We start from the raw sequence: 19,296 nt of genomic DNA on the forward strand, positions 1-19,296 counted from the left end.
CCTAAATAAATGCATTTAGAACTTACCTCATGCATCTTGAGATGTCTCAGAGTTGTAAGTCAGCTTATACGCAGGTCATGCACTTTTTAGTGTTTAAACCTGTTCAGTTTAGGGGTCGGCTTATACGCGAACGGGCTTATATGCAAGTATATACAGTATATTGGAGAACACCAGTCCTTAAAGGGTTCATGCGGGGGGGGGGGGAAATCAGGAGAAAAAATGACCTCAGAGTCTGTCATTTTACCTAAACAAGCTTGAAAAGCAAGGTTCACTTTGTCTTGCTTTGATTTTGGGACATTATCTTCACCCCTGTTTGTTTCCGATTTCATGACATAACCCCACCCCCATTTGTTTCAGTACAGTGCAGTAACAATCACAGCAAAATGTTGACTTTTTTGTCATATATCCCTTCAAAAAGAATGGTGGAAAGATTGAAAAAGAAGTCTCCTATTCAAATTGAGTTTTGATGCTAATTTGATCAGGATTAACAGAAATTGCATATACAGGAATCTTGCAAGAAAAACAAGAGAAAATATTTAACTTTATGTTGCCTAATATGAAGCAAATTATGACACATCTCCAGGGCTAGTAAAAGTAATCATTTTATCCAATATTTCATCCTAAAAACAAAACAGGGAACTTCTGCTCTAGAAGATGTTGCTAGTTTGTAACTGCAACCTGTGTTCAAGGTTGCTAATTTGTGCTATACTGTGGTGAAGGGAAAAATGGAGTTTGAATATGTTTATAACCTTTTAACATATTTTATCATCTCTTTTATAAAATGAAATGGAACTACGCAAAATAATATTTATCATTTTGAACTTTTAAAAAATTGCTTCTCCCTGTTTTTGCCAACATCATTTATTTTGGCTGGAAAGTTAATTTCATGCAAACATTTGTGTCCTGCATGGACCTGGTCTTGTTTTGATACCCTATTGTTTCAAATCTACTGTTGTTGCCATATATTACAATTATTATTACATTGCTTCTTCCTGTAAGATACATCATCATAGTGCTGTCTTGTATATAACACTATTATAAATCATGGATCACACACACACACACACACATATATATATATATATATATATATATACATACATACATACTTTAAACAGTGTTATAGTGATAAAGTACTGTATTAGAAAATGTTGGCATCATGATAGATGTTTTGTATTTTGCATCTTTTACTTTGTAGACAGATGTTAGTATTTTACACATCTCTTATTATGATCTTTAAACTGTAAAGTCAGAAAGCTCTCACAGTCAAGTATGTCATTTAACCATTGAGCTGTGATGTCATATTCAGTTGATGACATCATGACGTCATGGTGATACTACAAACATGATATCAAAACAAACTGTGATATATCTTTTAACTATAGGTAAGTAGGGTGTGATGGATTCTTCATATTTATTTTGAGGAATTGAAAATTGCTGATGAAAGGAAATATTTTAATTCAGAATTAATATTTTTATAAAACATTGAACAGAGAACATTGAAAGAAAAATCTCAGAGAAGGAATATGTCATTTTTAGCATTTGGGGGATTATTTTGATGGTGTGTAAAATATACAGTTCAATTTAATTCATTGTTGTGAGTTTTTTCAGTGAAGAAAATGTCAGATTTTTAAATTATTGTGCACACAATCCATCCATTATACATCATTGATTTAACAATATGAGATATGTGTTGATTCTTTCACACCTGTATTAAAGGGTGATAAGGTATATGTCAGTCTTCTAGGAACTTGAGGTATGAGATTTTATTTCATTTATTTTCCTTCATTTTTTAATTCCTGACCAGGCTGAGATGGAGGACATGAGACAGAAATTTGGTTCTTCACTAAGTGAGAGATACACCAGCTCCCAGAAAGGCACTGCCAAACTTATGGCTGACTATGAAAAACTGAGGAGAGATCTCATAAAAGTAAGAGTTCACATTATATCATAGTCATGTTCTTTCCAACTTTGTCACCAGTTTTAAATGTGCATAGTTAAACTAATTGAATTCATAGGTACATTATTCCTCCATGAACTGTATTCTCATAACATTTTAAAGTGAAAATCAAGCACAAACTCCCACTATCAGATATGATATGTAACATTCACCTTTATCATGGAAATTTGGCACACTATCAGAAAAACCCAAGCATAGGAAAATTTGAAAGCTCCAGAATTTTAGCTTTTTTTGAATTGATATTAGAAACTGTCAAAGCTTTTAGGAATATTAGCTTGTGATTGAATGTCTGGTTGAAAAGGTTTAGAGAGTATGGCGCCAGATTATATGTGTATGCTATAGGCCTTTGGTTCCCTCTTCCAATAATTTTGCATGTGATCAAACCCATTTGAAACAGATAACCATTCCATAAAACTAATGGAATTTACAGGCACATTTCTCTCTCCCCCCGAACATAAGTCTTTGCTTCCTTGTTCTTATAATTTTACAACTTTGTAAAGCCATTTAAAATTGTGAACCATTCCTTAAACTAATAAAATTCACATACATGTTACTCCTACATATCACATATGTTTACTGTAGGCCTTTGCTTTCCCAGTTCCAATATTTTGGTACATTAATAAAGCCATTTAAAATGGTAAACCATTCCTTAAATTAATGGAATTCACAGGCACATAGTGCATCAGATCAAGTATGTATACTATGTATCTTTGGTGAACTGTTCCTTAAACTCAAGGAAGCCATGGGCACATTACTTTATATTCTGTATGTCTTCAGTCACAGTTTGTATACAGACACCAGGTCTTTTTTGGCCAAATTACTATTTTCATGTCATATATTCAGACATCTTATTTATGTACTTCCATTGTCAGACACAAAGTGTAGTTCTGCAGTCATTTGACAAGATAGACAAATACTGCCTTCAGAAAGTTGAGAAATACTGTAGTATCATCAATTTTTGGGGGGGACCAATTTATGTGGTTTTCACTGTTGCCCCAAGCCACGAATTTAAATCCCTAATGAAAAATGTAGCATGTAGGACGATGCCCCCCTCCCCCAATTTTCTTACATTGTTTTATTCCTAGTGATTAACACAGCTACTAGTATTTGATAAATCAAGGTCAATACTGTAATCTGGTAATTAAATATTAGCTTTTACATGTGTTTGTTTTATTGTTTATTTTAAGCTTTTGAAACAAGAATTATAAATCATTTTATATTGTTTCAGTGCACATGTTCAATAATGTATTCGATAGCTGTAATTTTACACTCACTGCCTTAAATCAATATGTGAGGTAAGTAAAGATAGAGAGAAAATAGAGAAAAAGCATAAGGTATTCAAACAATAGTAATACTGAAAATGAAAGAAAAAATAATACAAAATAACAGTATATGAAAATTAAATGTAATACTTTTTCAGGTCGATCCTTCATTCGAGTACAACTGTTGTTGAAACGTTTGAATCCTTCTGAAAGCTCATTTAATTTTTATCCATGCATTTTTAATCCAAAAGAACAACAATCCTGTAAAATGCTATAACTATTTCTTGAAATACTATTATTAATGAAACACTATGTATATACACTAATTACAGCAGAGAGTTAAAGCTCACAATTCACAGAGTTTTGGACAAAGCCACTGTATCAACATCATGTCAGTCAAGTCTCATGGTACTCACAAATGCTTCTCCGGTAAATAATCCCCAATTGCTGAATTAAACAAGTCCAGCTTTCTCAAAACCACTGATAATTAGATTCAATCTTTCACTCATTTTCGCATGAGCTGCAATTATCCATTCAGCATGAATTGGCTTGATTAATGAGGTTGCAAGGTTTACTAATACCATGCACTGATCGTCACCATTAACATTTCTTTATCCATAATGGCATCCATTACCTGTTTAGCATACCACTCATGGAAGTGTGACTTTATTTCTTCTTCTTACTCTTTATTTACTGCCAAGTCTAGTTGTTGAAGTCAGTCTGTACAAGAGGCAGGCACAAACATTAGCTGCCTGGTAAGCAAGTGTCTGCACCGTGTTCACAACTTTTGATTGGTTAGGAAGTCCAGGAACCAAGGAGGGTCTAAATTGAATTTTACCACTCTTAAGCCACTGTGTTAATTCCATGTTCATCAGAAAGTACTGATGGTGCAACTTGATGGATAGTGGTTTAAGTAAGAGATCATTCATATTTACTTTAATAACTGATTGGCCTTGTATTGTTGGCTGCATCCTTTGATGTTGACCACTCAAACGAAAACATGGTAAAAGTGATTAATTTTGACAGGTGTTTTATTTGTGCTCATAGAGATGGAAGTGTTGTTTTAGTGTTGTTGGCTGTGTCAGCTTCGAGTCATGTTATTCACTTGGTCAAAAACACAATGTAAGTATTGAACTTGCTGGGTCTTTGATTTGTGCTCATACAGGTGGTATTATTGTTGTGACTGCCGTTTGGGTTGGCACAGTTTTATTCTTTTGTATTCTTTATTTTGGGTATTTGTAGAGGTTAAACCATGAAATTAAATACCTACTAATATGCAAACTTTGACAGGCAAAACCACGAATTTAAGTACCCACGAAAATGCCTTTTGTTTTACAAAACCATGAAAATTGAGCCCAATTCTGTCATATGACAGACAAATACTAGTTTCAGAAAGTTGGGGAATACCTTGTCATATGGCAAGATAGACAAATACTGCCCTCATAAGTTGAGAAATACCTTGTTTGTTTATGTGTCTGATCTATATTGTCAAAGTTGGGAGAACCTTTTCTCATTGTCAGTTTGCACACTGACGCTGATATGAAGAATAATATTTGTATAAAAACTGAATTACTCACAGGTAGATAAATCAGCTTAATTGTACAACATATTAGTCCTATACATGTTTTGGTACAGAATCACACAAACTGAGTTCATTGGCCTGTACATGACACTGTGCAGGTTATAGAATACTAGCATTCCACAATGGAAGAGTTAAACAAACTTACTGATATAGTGACTTTCACTTAAACGGTTCCTTCTTTTAATAAAGAGTTTCATATTATTCATTTTAAATTTTTTTATTCTTCAGGCGTGTAATATAGTTTTAAAACAAATGTTATTCATTACATCAATACCTGCAAGTTGGTGAATAACTAAAAGTGGTTCTCATGGTTTTTGACAACTTTGATCATACATGTAACTTGTTTGTTTGTTTTCAGACTCTGAATGGAATATTTTGGAATGTTTTTGGAGTCGAAAAAAGTATTAATTTTTGTACTTCCAAAAACATGCAGAAAAGATGGTACTCCTCCCAATCACAAAAGTGTGCTATGGGCCTTTGAATCCCTGCTCCAAACAATTTTTGCTTATAAATAAATTTATTTGAAATAGATAACCATTCTTTAAATTCTTTAGTATACTCATGCCATTTCCTGAGAGCCAAAAATCATGGTCAGATTGAATAATTGCAGCGATTGTTTTTCTCATACTTTTAGGATTTCACTATTCACTACATACAATGAATTATGATATTTCTGATGTGATCTCAGCAATCTGAAGTTAACTAGACCAATATTAAAATGCGACATAGTTATCTATTACTATATATACTTGTGTACATGTCCAACTACAAACAACATAGATTGGGCTCTGGGTTGTTTGCCCTACTAATTGGTTTCAGCAAATTACATTGACCCAGATCTGCCAGCACATTATGTGACAACAGGTCTAGAGTTTTGCAGTTTGCATTTGGTTCTGTCTTACCAGTATGAGCAAGTATATATACATGTAGTATGTTCAGGGCAAAAGTGACTTGTTATACTTCTCCAACAAGTAAATTTGGTCCTTTTTACTAATTATTCTGGGGCCCCGAGTGGCCGAGTGGTCTAAAGCACTCTCCGTTATGGATCACTGCCATCTCACCTGTCTGCGTGGGTTCGAGTCTTGGATTCGGCTAATGTGGGTATGTGAGAAAGCTTGCCAGTAGCTTCTCATGGGTCGGTGGTTCTTTCCAGGGTTTTCCCAGGTTCTTTCTCCACTATTAATACTGGCCGCCATGTATAGCCTATCGTGTGCTGAAAAATGGCATTAAACCCTACAACAACAACAACTAATTATTCTTGCTTAACATTTTCATGCATCACAAAAACCAGGTATAACCATTTTTGTCTCAGTCTGATGAATTTTGAAATATATAATCTTTTTTGAACAGGAAATGGACAGCAGTGAAAAACTGCGTATCCAGATAAAAAATCTGGAGATAAAAAATGAGCAATTGAGCCGAAATGTTGAAGATTCAAAGACCAAGCTGGAGATTGAGGAAGCTAAACGGCCTAATTTACAAACAATGGACACCAAAGGGTGGAAATCTGTTGTTGTAACACGCATGTATGAGGAGAAAATAAAGGCAATGGAGGCTGAGCTTGAAAAGAAGGTAATATTGGAAGATCTTTGTTTATTACATTCTTACATCTGTATGATTGTGTTTTTCAGTGTAGAACAATGATGGAGAAAATTTCTTTAATAATGACTCTTGTTTTTCATCATTTTACCTTGTTCTGTGACCACACAAACTGGCAAAATTTCCCTGTTTTGCATCATCTCTTTAGCTTTCTGTGACAGTGATGCAGGTAAAGAATCCCAAGACATGCTGGAGTCGAAGTTAAGTGTCCCTCAAACACTGTGTTTTTTGCACGTATTGACCTAGTTACAAGTACGAATTCCACAGTTCAGTTTCTAGTTGAAAATGCAATTGTTGTTATTGTTATTTCTTGTAATTCTTCTTTTTTCTTTTTAATATTGAAAGGAAAATTGATTCTGAATCAGAGTTGTATCAAAGACTGTAATTATTATATTACTTCTTGTCTGTCTTGTTTAATAATAGGGGTAAGAGTGGACTTAATTTATTGAGCCATTCTCATTTTTATCATTGCACCAACTATCTGCAGTATCCAGTTTGGATCCAATGTATTGCTGTTGTCTTTAATGGCCTTGACCATTGTTCTTTAAATGCAGATATGTGTTTTAATGTCATTCAAAGTTTATCCTAAAATTTTCATTGTCAACCTGACCTTTTACACATAGTTGTAAGGTAAGGTAGTTGTCAGTGTGTGGTTTACTTTTATAATGTTACATCCATATTCATTTAAATAATAACCATTATTTTACATTCCTGACTGAGAAAAAAATAATTCTTTATTATGCATAAGTGTTGAAATAGGAACATTCCACCCTCTGGATCTGAATTTTCATCAGACACTTGGCAAAGCCTTTTGTCTCATGCAAATTCTGATTCTCGGGTGGAATTTTCCCATCCTATGCTGATACATGTCAAGGATTCTATTAATTCTTAACTTTTTACTTTAAATTATGTATTGTTTTATCACTAAATATATTTACAAAATTTGCCTGGTAGGACATGCCTAATCCACATGAGTGCACTTCATGATCTCATCTTTTCTCAGACATTGATGTCTGCAATCTTTTTAGGAGACTTATTACCAATAGACCCATATTTTCCTGGTATCTAATCATCATTAAAGTTTAGAAAAGTTTGTCTGGAGTAAATTAAATGTTTAACACTCTTTCTAAAGTTGTTTTCACATTGTCTCACATTTCCAGTCACATTATCGAGTCCGTATTGGAGACTGTCTCTGGTGATCATGAAGTATCAATCGTACTGTGATGCCTTTATGTCGGCTTTACCATGTATACTCATACACTCATTTATAATTTAGGTACAACTGCAAACAACAGAGACCCAGATCTAATGTTGCATAATGTGCCCACAGATCAAAGTCTGTCTTGTTCGACTGAATACTCCTAACAAACTGCTTAGACCTAGATCTACCAGAGCATTTTGATAGATCTGGGTCTGTGCAGTTTGGACATGAGTTGTCAAGCAAAAGTAGGAGATGAACTGCTTACTGTTCACTAATTTTTTATGGAGTACCAATTTTTATGGATTTCATTGTTGCACTGAATCATGAATTTAAAAACCTGTCACAAAATTAGTCACATATGATAAAGAAGCCCACTCTTTATTTTTTTCCCATTTTATTCCTAGAGATCAACAAAAGTATTTCATAAAGAAACCTCATTTATATAATCTGGTAAAAAGAAATAATGTGTTTGTTTTATTTTAACCATTTAAAAAGTATAATAATAAAGCATTTCATATTGTTTCAGCGCTCACAGTACCCTGCCTTAAATCAATATATTTTGAGATACGTAAGGCTAGAGAGAAACAAGAAAATGTATATTGTATTAAAACACTGTTGTCACTAAAAATGAAAGAATAACAAATGACACTGCATGATAATTAGATTTAACACTTATTCAGATTGATTCTTCATTCAGGTGAAATTATGGTCCAAGAATTCAAATCCTCATAAAAGCTTATTTTATTTATGCATGCATAACCTGAATGAACAACATAACTGGAAAATACTAGTACTATTACTTGAAGCACAGTTACTAATGAAACACTGTTTACATACGCAAATTGTTTTTCAATATAGTTAGCATCTTCAAACTTTGATGGGTTCTAATTATAAAAAATGATGACGCTGCTTGTTAATTGCATCAAGCAAGGGCAGTTGGTCTCATGTTGGATTCACATGTGGAATAACAACATTATTCAAACCAACAGGGATCAAAGTTGAATTTTTACCACTCTTTAATTAATGTATTAATGCCATGGTCATCAGAAAATTATTTAAGGTGTAGCTTTATGGGCAGTGTTTTATGGAAGGTATCATACACGTGTACTTAAATAACTGAATAGCTTAGTGTTGTTGGCCGCATCGGCTCAATTGCATATTGAGTGTAAGTGATTTATCTTGACAGCTGTTTAATTTGTGCTCATACAGGTGCTAGTATTGCTTCATCCATCATTTGATGTCATCATCATTGTATTCTGTATTGGAGTTGTGGTAGAGGATAATCCGTGAAATTAAATACCTTCATCTATGCAAACTTTGACAGGCAAAACCACGAATTTAAGTACCATGAAAGTGTATTTTTTTTATTTTTACAAAACCAGGAAAATTGAGTCCTACTAAAATAAATGATACAAAAGTATTAACTTTTAATTAATGCATAAAAATAAGTTTTAAAGAAACATTCTTTGTCCATTAGACTAAAAGAATGTTTAGTGGTTTGATGATTGGTGAAGGAGAATAATTATATTAGTCCTCTAGCAACATGACGTAAGTATGTCTTGGACGGACAATTTGTTTTTTATATACCCCTTAGTATGCGTTCATGCAAGTACATTACATGGGATAATCCAGTATTTGTTACACATACATTTACTAAATATGGCACTGTTAAACCACACATAGGGTTCATAAAGTTTGTTACTACATAAAATGGTGCCACCTGCTGTGACAGTTCTTACATAGCAGCCAACATGTTTAGTGATATGTCTTCTTAATCTTGCTAAATATAAAAAGGTATACATGTAATATCCAGACAGAAAGTAAAATCACATCATATCATGCAAAATTAAGTTCATAAAAATAAGTAAAACAAGATTTCTTTAAAACATATTTGAATTCACTTTAATCTTTATGAAGCAGTTTGAATAGTTTATCATTTAATAAATATGGTTATATAATAAACAAGTTTTAGTGTTTGTACTGGATAATGTGTTCATGCCCAAATAGGTACTGAATAATGTGGTCAAATCCAACAATACAAACACTAATCAGTAAATATCATATATTAGTAACTTAACATCACACAAGATGAGATCATAAAATGTTTTAGTTTATTTTTTTGAAATTGCATACTTCACCATATATAAAACAGAATACTTTGATGATTATTTTATGTAAAATTCATAAAATTGTAATAGTTTTCATTTGTTTCTTTTCTTGTCTAGTAAGTAAGTAATAATTACAGTTATAAACGTTTTATGCAATGCTACACATCCTGAGGTTGATACAGGTTTTTTTACAATGATTGATTTTGGAATTGGATGTTCACTTGGCTTAAAATGGCCAGTTTCCTCCAGGCTTTTTGGGGCACTGAAACCTATATACTATTTAACTGGAAAGGAGATGGAACTGAACCTTCTGAGTTCCCTCCATATCTGCACCTGCTGTGTAACATCTTTTAGGTAATGACTATGATTTATCTTCCCTAACCATCTAAAATCCTGTTTCCAACATATATCTAGATCTTGTTTACTGGAACTTTTGTACTGTTGGGGATTCATAATTTATTTTTACACATCTTCAAATTTGTCGTTGTCTATGATGAACATTTGTAATGTTAGGAATATCTTTGATTTTGTTTTCAGAACAAGCTCCTATCTGACACAAAGATCTTGTTGAAAGAAGCTGCTGAACGAGAACAGAAGTTGATACATGAGAAGGATGAACTACAAAGCAAAGTAAATAATGAATATAATACATTTTGATTTAGAATCAGTTAGAAATGCTCACATATAGTTTTTTTTCCTATTTGCAAATCAGATTGAAATTTTGTTTCATTTGTTACATGTATATGTTTAAGGATATACAAAAATGTATGCACGCCTTGTAGCACACTATAGACATAAACCTTTGACTGCACCAACAATACAAGCAGTAGCAGTAATTGTGAACCTGATATTAACCAATATGAGGTGGACAAATCATACAAAATGCCATTTCACTGCAAGACACCAAGAACACCTTAATTTGATGTCACATAAATTCAGATGAAGAATGACCAGCATGTCGAAATATCACACTCCATGATGTTGTGCCTTTCAATGAAAAGCAACCTCCCACAAGAATCATGTAATAATGCATAATTGTATACCTTTGTTGAGGTGAATAATTATATAGTTTTATGAACCAGTAAGCAGGGGTCAATAGAATAGGTTTACTCTTTAATATAGCTTATATAATAATACAATTAAAGACCTTTGCTGAGATGAATATGAAGTTTTATGAACCAGTCAACCTTATATTGACTGAGGGAAAGCAGAGGTAAATATTTCTAGGTTACTGCATTTGTATGGGAAAATATGAACGAGTTTTGGGATGGAATACTGCACAACCTTGGGAGTGCAGTATATCCTTCCGACAAAACAAGTTCAAATTTTTCCATACAAATGCAGTAATCTTTCTACTATATGCTCATTTATGATGCAAGATAAGGTCCTTACAAATAACATACAAGTGACAAGTCATATACTCTCTTCTTTAGCTGGTGATAAGAATGGCAAAATAAAATATACTTACAGTTTTACATCCTGAATTTCCTCAAAATGTATTTTCTTAATTCTGCAAATCCGAATTACATGAGCCATGTCATAGGTTTTCAATCTGGATTACACATTTCAAAATTGTGCTGTAGTTTCGATGATAAGTGCAATTGCATCCTTCTTACTGTACTCAATATGAAATAAGCATTAAATTCCATAGCGTCTTTTTGATAATTGCAATTGAAAGACTTCATATTTTCCCCACATTATGATTTCAAACATTCAATGACAAAATAGAAACACATTTGCAGATGTCAACACGCTTCTCCCTAGCTTATTAAATCTCATGTATTTCATCTGTAATCATCAAATGCAAATCCAGTCCATAATCACGAAATTTCCTAGAATCGAGAAAAATAACAAAATATATTCATTCCAGATCAAATCGAAAAGTTGTTGCAATGCACATTCATTCACAATATGACTCCAAATTTCAATTTTAACTAGACATGCCATTTTCTTTCGAAAGTTATGTTGAGCACGTGACTAAGTTCAAATTTATCTGGGTGGACGGGGTTATGTGCGCAGTAATAATGTTGATTTGTGTAATGATGAATGCGTGCTTGTGTATTTAGTTTGGAATGCTCTCAATTTGCTTGATTTGTTTACTGTGTAAAACCGGCTTGGTGTATAATTTTAAACGTTCTACTGAGTGCGGCCACCACCATCACCAGTTAAAATAGAATAAAGGAACAGGAAAACAAGAGCAAAGAAATAATACCAAGAAGAGGACAATAACAAGATGGCGGACTGTTCAGATGGACGTTGCAGTGCTTATGTGCAAATCATGGATAATTCTGTTTATGAGACTCGCTCCAGGAAGAAATATACTGAACTGGAAACAGAAAATGAAGGTGATTGTACTGTACATGGGAATTGTGGTTTAAATGCTTTTTATGTTGCAGATTTGGTGAGTGATGAGCCTGACAATGCAAACAAGGCAGATCTATGCTCGCAACCTCAGTACACGAGTACATAGAATGTTGATAATACATGTTTTGACAGAGATGCCCAAGATTCGAGTCACCGTTGTAACAGCCCAACATATCAAGATGTCATATCTCAGGTTCCCAGTCAGGACTATATTAGAAGACTTGATCAGGAACTAGATAATCTACCCAGAGACATGTATATTGAGAAATTGCTAGAGGTTTCACATGACAGTGAAGATATTGTAACCTGGTATAGGTCAGTTTTATTTAGTAGAGCACGAGGTTTTCCTGGCTGTCCGTCTGGATATTTGGTTGTTAGAAAGAACAGAAATGGTGTAAGTAGTTTAATAAAATATGCAAGGGATTGTTATTCTTTAGCTATATTTATAAAAGGGGATCCTTGCGAGATCGATTCTATTTTTAGCAAGAAGAAATCAAACCCAAATGTACAAGCTGAACATTGTGAACATGACGATGAACATAGCTCAGGGCAAGCAGAACAAGTGATTAATTCAGCAAGACTCTCGCTAGCGGAAATCAAGAGTGATTGCGGTCATCTACAACAAACTGTTGTTTTGCTCAGAGAAGAGATTATATCTCTGAAGGCAACCCAAGTCACATTGGTGACTATGAATGACCTTAATGCATTCCGTGCTGATGTAAACAATAAGGTACAGGCACAATCTCAAACAATAGAACTGCTCCGTAATGAGATTAAGTCACTGAAAACTACTCAAAGCGTGTTGATGAAAGAAAATGAAACTCTCCACACCATCACCGAGCAACTTAGAGTTAAGCTGATGAAATCTTTGAGTAAACCCATGTCTTATGCGGATGTCATTCGTATGAATAGTCCAGCTGTAAGTAACCTATCATGTAGTCCCAATGGATGTGGTGATCAACGCTCTCCATCAGTTGCTGCTCAGAACAAGATTCATGTGTCTAACTCTTCATCTTCTGTCTTGATCGACTCTAACAAAACTGGTTGCGATACACACTGCTGCCTATCAAGTGAATCTCAGAACAGAACTGCAGTGTCCAACTGTTTGTCTCCCGTGTCGGTTGAGGCTGATGACTCTACACCAGGTACAACGGCAGTGGAGTCACGAACCGGCATAACGGCCCAACCAACTTTGGAAAAGAGTGGGGTCAGTGCTCTGCAAACTCTGGTTTCAAAAAGTTCGGATATAATTTCACAGACTTTCGATAGAAGACATATCGCCCCCTTCGATGGAAATATCCCACAGATTTATAAAGCCAATGTTCATCCTGATGTGACAAATGTTATACACACACCCATTCGGAATCAAAATAAACTGTTAACCCACACCAAACGGCTTTCTGAACAGGGAACTTCAACTTCGACCAGGATAGAGAACATTAGGCATCCGATTACTAGCAACAGTAATGTGAAAGGTATTGACTTGAAAACCCCTCCTAGCAAGATACCTACCATTATTGGGGGTCAGGTAGAAAGACCTAGATCATTTGGTAAATCAGGTTTAGAAATAGGTTCAGAGAGTATTGTTGGACATGAGGATGTTGATGACAATAATGAGAATGTTGTATTTGAAGGTGTAGTTAGACGTAGAACAAGGCGCTTTTATGTGGGTGGCATTGGTGTCAAATCTACTGCTGAAGGCCTCGGTAAATTCTTGAAAGAATACGATATAGATCCGTTATCCATAAAGTTTATCCACAGTAGACGCAATTGTCTATTGGCCAAGCTGACTGTATATAATTCAGACTGCAACACTGTTGAAAATGATGTAACATGGCCAAAAGGTGTTTGTGTAAGAAGGTGGTATGGGAATCAATCTTGGCGAGACAGGTTTAGCAATCGCGATCAGGAGGCAAATGAAGGTGCAGGATGTGATATTCCGTGACTAGGGTAACAGTTAATTGTTCATAAATTTGCCATTATGTTCTGTCGTAAGTTAATGTGTTTTGTCATCTTTGTCATTTTAGTCCTGCTTTCACGATGCATAAGTATTAATATGCCTATATTGCAAGTTAATATGAATCTTAATATACTGACCTGGAATGTTAGAGGAATTATGTCCTCTGCTCTTAGCTTTAGTACAATGCTGGATAAATATAATGTTGACGTAGCTTGCGTAACTGAACATAAACTATTACAGCACATACTTCCATTTTGTGATACTATTTGTTCTGATTATAAATGCATTGCTAAGGCAGAGGATATTTCCTCTAATAGCACGTTAATAAAATGTGGTAAAGGAGGAGTTGCAATCTTCTGCAAAACTTCTCTCATGAGATATGCTAACTTTATAGATGAAGTTAATAGTGACAGAGTTGTTGGCATAGAATTCAAATTTCCCGATATGCAAAATGTATATATTTTTTGTGTGTATATGCCGACCCTATTATATGGCATAGATTGTTACAAAGCGCAAATTGAGTTGATTCAAAATCTCTATGATCAGTACTCACAGCTGGGGGACGTGTATTTTACTGGTGATTTTAATGCAGTAGCTGAACCAGACACTTTCAGAGATTACAAAGATAGAGTATTTCATGAGTTCTTGCGATATAATAATCTAGTGAGTGCTGGACATTTAATAATATGCACTGGTTCCCGTTATATGTTCACCCCAGCAAGAACGATGATTGATCATTTTGTACTGTCGGATCAATGCATAGGTAGATTACGAAGTGTGCATATTGTTTCAGATCACGAAGAGCACGTGATATCTGACCACCTCCCTATCCTTACTTCCCTTCGTACAGTGACCTGTGGGAGAGACAGTCTGTGAAGAGAAACAACATAGCCTGGAATAAATTAAACGCTGATATCTTGAAAAACTATCAATCTGAGCTGGACCTTCACCTGAAAACTTTAGATATAGATACTATTTCAGACAATGTTGATAGCTTTTACCGGCACATTGTTAATGCAATACAGCAGTCAAGTGACATCGCGCTTCCAAAGTCTAAATTCAATTATCATGCCAAACCATACTGGTCAAATGAACTCAAAGAAGCACATAAACTTCAAAGACAAGCTAGGTATACTTGGATAAATGAGGGAAGACCAAGGGGTAGTCAGTTTAATTCTTACAGAGAATATAAAGATAAGAAGAGAGACTTTAGAAACGTTCAAAAACTGGCTGTGGAAAAATATATGGGGGAGGTGTATGAAGAAATTGAAAAAGCACATGAATGCGATGTAAGACACTTTTGGAAAATGATCAACATTAAGAGAGGGAACAATATAAATTTTTGTCAGGAACTATCAACTGATGGAGTTTGTGTCCGTGATGATGATTCCATCGCAAATGGCTTTGCTAGATACTATGAGGACATTCACATGCCGAATTTAAACCATAGTTTTGATGGAAACTTTTATGAATTTATAGAGAGAGAATTAAATCGGGGTCTACAGGACGAAGTAAGCCATATCGAGGCCTTACAGACCAGTATCAGTTTAAACGAAGTAAGAGAAATCATTAAAGGTCTAAAGAAATCAAAAGCATCGGGCCATGATCAAATTTGCAATGAACATTTGATCTATGGCAGCGACTACCTCATCAAGTGTATGACAATTTTATTTACTCGGATGATTGATCAATCTTACATACCTGTAGATTGCAAAAAAGGGTTAGTAATACCACTGTACAAAGGTAACAGAAAATCAAAGAACTCCCTCGAAAGTTACAGGCCTGTTACTTTACTGCCTGTTATCTACAAAACCTTTGAGAAAATTATTCATGAACGTTTGGTAACTTGGCTCAAAGATACTAATTCTAGTATACCCAGTTCACAACAACATGGTTACCAAAAAGGTTTAGGCTGCACAACAGCGAGTTTTGTGCTGTTGCAATCAGTACAATATAATGTAAACATGGGTTCACGGGTTTTTGCTGCTTTTCTTGATACAAAAAAGGCATTTGATACCGTGTGGCACGAAGGACTGCTTTTTAAATTATTCACGTTGGGAATTATGGGTAAATCCCTTTTGATATTTTTTAACATGTTTACAAATTTACAGAGTAAAGTTCTTGTAAATGGGCAATTTTCAGATTGGTTCTCAATTGGCCAAGGAGTGAGACAAGGGGGTGTTTTGTCAACCTTGATGTACACAATATTTATAAATGACTTGCTGCTACAGTTAGAAAATAGTGGATTTGGAGCAAAGATTGGATCCTTAGCTGTGGGAAATCCAACCCTAGCTGATGATATTTCACTTTTGGCTATATATCCTAGCAATCTACAAAAGCTGTTAGATATAGCATACGACTACAGTAATAAGTGGCGATTCGAGCTTAGTGTTACAAAGTCATACATTATCATTTTCGGACCCCAATACAAGAATTATATCAATATGAAATGGTATCTTGGCCCGTCATGTTTCCCGGTTACCGATTCGGCAACACACCTGGGTCACCGGATTAACTCAAAGCTGATGTCGCATGACGCAATACTCGATGCATGCAAGAAATGGAAAAAATCTTTTCACGGTCTGTTTGGTATTGGCATTAAACCGAATGGTTTAAATCCTTTGGTTGCTGCAAATGTAATTAAAAAGGTAATTTTCCCTTCAATGTTTTATGGAAGTGAATTATGGTGTAACATTTCAAAAAGTGACCTCGCTTTATTGGATAAAACTCTGAGGTATTTTGCCAAACATTTACAAGGTTTTCCAATACATACAAGATCAGACATTGCCCTGGGAATGCTAGGATGGACATCAGCGCAGTCCGAAATTGATAGAAGAAAATTGATGTTTTTACACAGATTGTGTTTGATGCCTAACAATGTACATACTGAATGTGTGTTTAACGTTGCGTTATTTCACTTCATTCTGAGCGGATGCATGTCAAGCTGCGGGTTAATTTCAAATTTATATTATACCTCAAAGAAGTTTGACCTGCTCGGGTATCTAACTGATTATTTACATCATTCTGAAATTCCAGATAAACATAATTGGAAAGAAATTGTAAGGTCAAAAATTGTTGGTCTTGAAAATAGCCTCTGGAGAGTTCGCATGTCTAATCAAGCAGATTTTGATAGATTCTCTTCGATACACGAATACTTACAACCTGCCTCAGTGTGGCAGTCGGCTAAAACCAGACAACACACTAAGGTATTTACATATGTAGCTAAACTATGGGCTGCTGTTCCACAAACACAGCTTGATATGTGTATTAGATGTGGGAATGTTTATACAGACTTGATACTTCATTGTTGTGTTAGTTGTCCTTATATGTCGAACTTTCGAAATTCTTTCTGGGATTTCCTTACTGATAAATTTCCCCTGAGCCTGCACATTACGTTATTTAATGCAGAAGATGAGCTGCAACTACAATATCTTTTAGGTAAAAGGTTACCATCAGGAGTAATCGACAAAGAAAACTCCAAGCTATTCGTCCTGTATGCAGCATACTTTGTCATGCAGTGTGCAGCTATCTTCTGTAAATAAGGTACTGAAACTTGCAACTTATGAGTTGACAAACACTTTGTTGATTGATAATGTGTAAGAATTTGTATTCTAATATAGAAATTTTTTTTTTTTATAAATATTTATTGATTGTATTCAGATGATTTATTCTTATATCATGTAATCTTCCATGGAAGGAAATAAAGATGATGATGATGATGATGGCATACATTCATTTACGTTGTTTCCCGTAGTGTATTATGTTTATATAATTAAACCTTAGTAGAATAAAAAAATGAGCATATAATATAAAGGTTACTGCCTTTGTATAGGAAAATATGAACTCGTTTTGTCGGAAGGATATACTGCACTCCCATGGTCATGCAGTATTCCATCCCAAAACTCGATCATATTTTCCTATACAAATGCAGTAACCTATAAATACTGAATCATTCTGACAATGTAAAGTTAACGAGGAAAAAAATGAGCATATAATAAGATAGGTTTACTGGTTCATAAATTTAATATTGATCAAAAGAAAGGTCTGTTTTATTACATGGTTTAAAGAAAAAATTGCAGATATAATTGTACATATGCCATTTCAGTTGCATTACAGTATGAACTTAATGATATGTCATCATTTAAAAAATGAACTGATGTCATGGCTGTGCAGCATGATGGAATTTCAAATATCTTGTCACCTTGTACCTATCCAATGAAAAATCATCTTATGGAAATTTTGTAATAATACCATTGTCAATTAAATTTATATTGTGTGCTTGACTTTTGTCCATGATTGAGGGTTGTGGATAGAGTTTTTTGCATACCAGACTTTGGTTAGATTGGTGGTAAACAAGATGTGTAATTGACTTTGAGTTCAAGGCTTTGTGGAATTTTCCATGGAAATGATTAGTTTTCCAGAACATTCTTTTGCATCATAGGTCAAGTGGGGATGTATTTAAAAACGACTTGGTAAACAAATTATTCATTTCTGTTTTTAGATCAGTCTATTTACAATTGTGTTCAGATGTAATTTGAGAGGAAATATTGGTTTAAAATTATTCAATGGAATTACAGTGTGCTCATTGACTTTTTGGATTAATACAATACACTTTTGAAGTATTGAGAACTCATTCTGAGACATTCTGAATTATATTATTGTGGTACATCAGGATGCTCAAAACTGTTGAAATTCTTTTGAAACATTCAGTACTGTTGGACTTGGGATAGTGCATTTAAGGTTATTTTGGATTTAAATTCACAATACTATACATTTTAAATTTTCACCTTGTAACTTTAAGAAATAAATTATTTAACAATTTTAATACACTTGTTGGTTTTGCTTCTTTCTCTTGCATATTTTAGGACCAAGTGTCCTAATTAATTAACTAATGATATATTTTCATATTTTCATGGCATTATGTAGTTCAAAGCATTAAATAAACCTAAACAAATTTAATTACATTTTTAATGCAAAAAAGAGCTATTGTTATAGACTTTTATTTCAGTATACCTACTTCATATGCAGTATAAATCATTACCTCATAAAATATTGGATTAAAAAAAGTGAATATTAGATAAGCAGATTCAATTCAGACTAATCAGACTTCTATGTGTCAGAGTATGTACATGTAGAGTAGTCAGACTTCTTTGTGTCAGAGTAGGTACATGTAGAGTAATCAGACTTCTTTGTATCAGAGTATGTACATGTAGAGTAATCAGACTTCTGTGTGTCAGTAGGTACATGTAGAGTAGTCAGA

The 19,296-nt window shown here is 34.2% G+C and overlaps 1 protein-coding gene across 2 annotated transcripts in view; it reads left to right on the plus strand.

Moving 5' to 3' along the window:
* LOC149773054 (centrosomal protein of 290 kDa-like) overlaps positions 1-19,296 on the plus strand; it is a 175,172-nt gene that overhangs the window by 149,234 nt on the left and 6,642 nt on the right. For both annotated transcript variants that reach the window (XM_089946845.1, XM_089946846.1), the window contains exons 52-54: positions 1,808-1,930; positions 6,155-6,376; positions 10,250-10,342. In XM_089946845.1, the coding sequence (XP_089802971.1) occupies positions 1,808-1,930; positions 6,155-6,376; positions 10,250-10,342 (438 nt within the window). The remainder of the gene's footprint in view (positions 1-1,807; positions 1,931-6,154; positions 6,377-10,249; positions 10,343-19,296) is intronic.

The sequence above is a fragment of the Sinohyriopsis cumingii genome, unplaced genomic scaffold (assembly GCF_028554795.1).
Source record: "Sinohyriopsis cumingii isolate HCF-2022 unplaced genomic scaffold, ASM2855479v2 utg000913l, whole genome shotgun sequence".
Lineage (NCBI taxonomy): Eukaryota > Metazoa > Mollusca > Bivalvia > Unionida > Unionidae > Sinohyriopsis > Sinohyriopsis cumingii.